Raw genomic sequence first — 6,000 nt, forward strand, 5'->3', positions numbered from 1 at the left:
CAGGAAAAGTTTTACAGTGGCCTTTGTAAAATCCTGAAAACTACTTCTCTTTCTCTTATGGCATGCTCACTAGATAACCTAATTTTTTGCTAATTAAGCTTTCCTGATGTTAGAAAGGGAGTCCTGAGCAGTATAGGCACAGGTATTTCAGTTACTAGAGTAGAACCCTGTACCTAGAATACTACTACTCCTAACAGTTGACATTCATTGAGTACTTACTATGCACCAGGCACTGCTCCAAGCACTTTATATATATTAACTTGTTGAATACTCACATCTTAATAGATAAGGACACTAAAGTTAACATTAAGTACCTTGACCAATATCACATAGTAAGTGATGGAGCTGCATAAATTGATTTATTAATACAAACTAAAATAAATTTGCCTTGTGATTTATACTTGATTCTTATTGAAAGTAGCAGGAGTCAAAGAGCCTGATGAATTCCAAGAATATTGGGGAAATGGAGCTTTTGCATCTGTAAGCTAGTTAGTATTTCACTCGAGCGACACAGACATAATAGTACCACCCCATAATAGAAAGTCTGCCTGAGTAAACATGTGGCCCCCAAGGAGGTTACTTTCTTAGATCTTATTAATACTGAATTTACTTAGAACCTGGTACTTCATAAAATTATTCTTTGGTTTTAGCTTTTTTACTGCTTAAAGATGTTAGAATAGTTCAAGTGCAAAGACAAAAGTAGCAGCTAGGAAATTGTCAAAAAAATGTGCATACCTCAAATTTATCCAAGAACAGGTGCTTCTGTCCACTTGATCCTTGTTGTATTTCTATTGCCTTTCATCAGTGATTTAAAGATTTACTCTATGTGAAAAGAACTTCGAAAAAGGTGAATTTCTTTGCAGATGGCTTCAGTGAAAAAAGTGATAGATAGGGGTGCCTGGGTGGCTCAGTTGTTGGGCTTGGGTCATGATCCCAGGGTCCTAGAATCGGGCCTTACTTGAGCTCCCTGCTTGGCGAACCTGCTTCTCCCTCTCCCTCTGCCTGCTACTTCCCTTGCTCTATGTGTGCTCTCTCTCTGTCAAATAAATAAATAAAATCTAAAAAAAAAAGTGATAGATGTATATAAAATACCTGTTCGTGGTATATTACTTATCCTCTTAATAATCACTTTATCACTCCAGTTGTAGAGATGGAACTCCTTCTGCAGATTCTACTTTAGACAAGGATGATACAGTAGCTTTTTATTGTTTGTGAATAACAGGACTTTTCTGAGTATACAGTAGTTTACTAGGGGCCCCTGGCTGGCTCAGTTCGTAGAGCACGTGACTCTTGATCTCGGGGTCGTGAGTTTGAGCCCCATGTTGGGTGTAGAGATTACTTTAAAAAAAAAAGTTTACTAAGTGCTCTTTTCATTATTAATTGACAGCTTAATATTGTCTTTTCCTTTTGAACCAATAGGTCTTGGCTGTTCAACCATACTTTCTCCAGAAGGATCAGCTCAGTTTGCTGCTCAGATATTTGGATTAAACAACCATTTGGTATGGGCTAAACTGCGAGCAAGTGTATTGAACACATGGATTTCCTTGAAGCAGGCTGACAAGAAAATCCGAGAGGGCAATTTATAAAACATCATTGCTTTTTTTTTTTTTGAGAAAAACTACATTTCTTGTTTAGTTCCAGAAAAAAATCAAGATGAAAAGTTTTTAAATCAATCAAAGAAAACAATAAAATTTACTAGTGAATAAATGCTTCTCTAGATTCATGGATCAGTAGACTCTGGAGATACTAACATTTCTTTAGAGGAAGTGAAATTAGTATAAGGACACTTTTAAAATCTCTTAGCTACTATATGGTCCCAATTAGAGAACAATCAAATATATTTCTTAAATACTAATAATGTTTTGTTATACAGCTCTACAGTTACTACTTGACTTTCTGTATCTCAACCCATAAGTTTTGAAAAGTTAAAATGCTTGTATCTTAGAGTGCCAAGAGCAATATAATCCTCTTTTATATTATGATCTTTACAAAATCCTAAGGGTGTGGTGTTTTATTTACAGTCAGTATCTCAAAATAGATGTGTATTTATCCCCAGCTGTAGACCAAGATGCTGTTTTGTTTTGCTTTTATTTGTTTATAGTTGAGATTGGTGTTGGGGGTAGGGAAGACACATGAAATAAGATGAAGGGATACTGTGGAAGCCATAGAAAGGGGACTTTTCTGAGAACTTCTCTGATGGATGTCAGGGCAATTTCCCATGGAAAAAAAAAAAAGTAGAGTCACCTTTGTCATTCCAAATGAAAGATTTAGTTAATCTTACTTAGTTATAATGGGTGCCTCTGTGGATCATAAAATTCTTTTAATTCTGATAATACATGTTTTAGCCAAACTAAGAATCCTCAGCCTACCATGATTTTCTGAAATTGGAATCTCCTAGTTGATAACCATACTAGTTTCTTTCTTATAACAATAGAAGTCTGGGCAGGGTACCCAGTAAGATTCACCTCTAAAGGAGCAGTTGTTACTGAGAGGTGTTATAGTTCATCATCAATCTATAAACCATGTTTGGAAATCACTGTTACATTACGCAGACCTGAGGACTTTTTTTATAGATCACTAAACTTTAATCTGAATGTCTATGAACCCCTTAAACTTCCATGTAGAATTTTATGTATGTGTTCACTTTTATGGAAAGGGGGCAATCATCGTTTTTATCCAAAGGATTAAAATGTTAAGAGTCTCTGCTACAGGGATGTCTGGGTGGCTCAATCAGTTAAGTGTCTGCCTTCAGCTCAGGTCATGATCCCAGGGTCCTGGGATTGAGTCCTGCATCAGACTCCTCGCTTAGCGGGGAGCCTGCTTCTCTCCTTCTGCCTGCTGTTCCCCCTGCTTGTGCTCGCTCTCTCTCGCTCTCTCTCTCTCTTGACAAATAAAATCTTAAAAAAACAAAACCCACACTGTGTGTGAGGAAAAAAAATCTCTGCTACAGATGAAATCTTGGTAAGATCTTTGCCACTGGCTTACACTGTCTATACCTTTTCACCTCCCTCTGAACTGTTAACAAGCTAGCATCTCTTATCACAAGCTAGCATCTCTTATCACTTCTTTCACCTCATCTCATGGGGCAGGGTATGATTGTCCTCACCATTCCTTTCTTTGACTAGACACTAAGATATTCCAACCTCAATCCTGATGTTTTTCTTATATTCTTCTTTCCCTTTAAGTATTGATGTTTATTCTATTGAGTCTCTCCATTACTTACAAGTAATCATTGGAGTAACTCCTTCAGCTAAAACTAGCATTACTGACTCTTAGCTCTGTTTGTAGACTTGTAGTTTGAACTATACATTCCTCTCTGAATGCTCCAAACTTATTTCATCTGCCATCCAGCCTATTAACTGGCTGTACTCTGTGTCCCAAATCAGAAGTGTTAGTTCATCCTTAATATTTCTCTTACATTTTCACATCTCATTTATTAGAGTTCTGAATTTACCCGGTTTACCCATTCTCTGTTCAAAAGCCTCAAGTGGGGGTCAAATTCTACATTATTGGACTGATCTAGAAGGTCTTCATTCTCAACATTTTGAAGTTGTCCAAGGACTGACAACATAAACTGTTAACATCTCTTTTGCAACATAGACTCCTTTGAAAATATGAATGCCCTTGACTCTCTCCCTAGAGAATTGCACACAAAATTTACCAACAGATTCCATTGGTTTTTGCATTCTCTTGAAGCCTGTCATGGTTTGTAGTTTAAGAATAATTGATGCAACCCATCAAGGGACCTTGCTTTCCTCATAATTTTTGACTTTCACTTATCTGTACTTTTTTTTTTCTTTTTCCTTTTTTAAGTTTTTTAGTTTTAATTTAAATTCTAGTTAGTTCACATACAATGCAATATTGGTTTCAGGAGTAGAATTCAGTGATTCATTACTTAAATACAACACCCAGTGCACATCATAACAAGTGCCCTCCTTAATACCCATCACCCATCTAGCCCATCCCCCACCCACATCCCTCCATCAATCCTGTTTTTTTCTCTATCATTTAAGAGTCTTTTATGGTTTGTTTCCCTCTTCCCACCCCTCCATATGTTCATCTGTTTTGTTTCTTAAATTCCACATGAGTGAAATCATACGGTATTTGTCTTTCTCTGACTGATTTTGCTTAGCATAATACACTCTAGCTCCATGTTGTTACAAACGGCAAGAATTCATTCTTTTGATGGCTGAGTAATACTCCATTGTATATACATACCACATCTTTATCCATTCAATGTACTTTTAGTTCTTAGAATGAATTATTAAAATCTATTGTCATTAAAATCTGTTACTAGAGCTTCATCTTCACTCTCTCCATGAAACCTTCCCAAATCCCTTTTTCTTTGTTGGATTGGAAGCTGCAGGAGAGGAGAAAATATAATCTTACACTTTATTTCCTCACGTTGCCTTTTGCTTTGATGTGCTATGCCGCGTACTTCTTTGTTGGATTGGAAGCTGCAGTAGAGGAGAAAATATAATCTTACACTTTATTTCTTCACGTTGCCTTTTGCTTTGATGTGCCATGCCTAGCGGTCTGCTAGAGATGGGAGAATTGTAAAAATTATGTACTGCTTCATTCTCTTATGTTAGTCCACAAGAACAATTAAAAAGATATGATTTTAACACCTTTAAACTTTGGTTTTGTGGCCTCTGAATAGTCATTGGCTGCAATTTCAGCTTTTCTATCTCAACCTGCAAAAATTCCACCTGCTTTGGTGCAGTACATGAGAAATTTCAAACACTGATTTAGACTAGTAGATAGGACTGACCATTTCAATGGTCGTTATCATTTTCACTGTTAGTTTTCACTATTAGTTTTTTAGAGTATGTATATCCTCAGTAGGGTCGTTTCATTAATACTAGAGAAAATACTTGTTTGAAAGTATTTTAACTGTTACATTACCTTATACAAACCTACCTAGTTTGCCATCTTTGGGTGATTATACTTTCTTTGGGCTTGTAGGTGAACATAAAAAGAGGAAGAAAAATTTGTCCAAGTAATACAGTACTTAACTTTGTATCATAAAGGCATGCTTACAATGGCTGTTGCTTTAAAGCCTTCATTGAAATGTAAACACTGTAGTCAAATAAAAAACAAAGATAAGTTGTGTGAAGCTTTATTCATTCATCTACTCATGAAATAAAATGCTTTGCCTGGTTTTATTCTAGGCCCTAGGAAAGCAGCACTAAACAGAAACAAGGCTCCCACTGTCACAAAAATCTTATTGGGGATAACAAACCATAAAAGATGTCTTAGGTAGAGTTAGGGAAGTATAAGTGCATATGAAGAATAACCAAGGTGGTAGGACAGTGCTGGGGATAAGAGGAAGGTTTTTGCAAAGAGCAGAGCAATGATGTAAAAAGAGCAAGCCATACAAAAATGTGGGGAAGTACCCAGACTAGGGGCAGGAAGTAAAACAGCTCTGCCTTTTTGAGGACCTGCAAACATGCCACTATTGCTGGAGCTCTGGTGAGCAAAGGTAAGAATGGAAGATGATGTAAGCAAAGACTAGATCACTTAGGACCTACAGGCCATGCTAAAGTACGAAAGGAAAACCACTGGAAAGTTTGAGCAGGGTCATGACGTGACATATTTAACATGTTTTTAAAGTTCTCTGGCTATTGTGTGGACAAGCAAGGAGATTGGTTAAGGAGCTATATTATAGTCCAGGTGAAGGATGATGTGACCTTTGGTAAATTACTTTTCTTTATGCCTCTACTTCAAGTGTAAAATGAGACTAATAATACTCCCTCCCTCATCCTGTTATAATTAAATGAGTCAACATACGTGAAGTATATTCTGACACATGAATACATTATATAACATCCCCTTTGGCAGACTGTAGAAGATGGTATGAGTGGAATTGATTCGCCATGAAAATCACCTTGACTTTAATATTCCCTTCAGCTGATTTCATTTCTAAACAGGGAAAAAGGGGGCACCTAGGTGGCTCAGTCGTTAAGCGTCTGCCTTCAGCTCAGGTCATGATCCCAGGAT

The 6,000-nt window shown here is 36.9% G+C and overlaps 1 protein-coding gene across 1 annotated transcript in view; it reads left to right on the plus strand.

Annotated features, from left to right (window-relative positions):
- Positions 1-5,106, plus strand: part of PAICS (phosphoribosylaminoimidazole carboxylase and phosphoribosylaminoimidazolesuccinocarboxamide synthase) — a 51,912-nt gene extending 46,806 nt beyond the window's left edge. Inside the window, 1 exon segment of the mRNA XM_078068691.1 lies at positions 1,420-5,106. Within this exon segment, the coding sequence (XP_077924817.1) occupies positions 1,420-1,586 (167 nt within the window). The 3' untranslated portion in view covers positions 1,587-5,106.
- Positions 5,107-6,000: the final 894 nt, after the last annotated feature.

Source organism: Halichoerus grypus, chromosome 3 (genome assembly GCF_964656455.1).
Source record: "Halichoerus grypus chromosome 3, mHalGry1.hap1.1, whole genome shotgun sequence".
Classification (NCBI taxonomy): Eukaryota; Metazoa; Chordata; class Mammalia; order Carnivora; family Phocidae; genus Halichoerus; species Halichoerus grypus.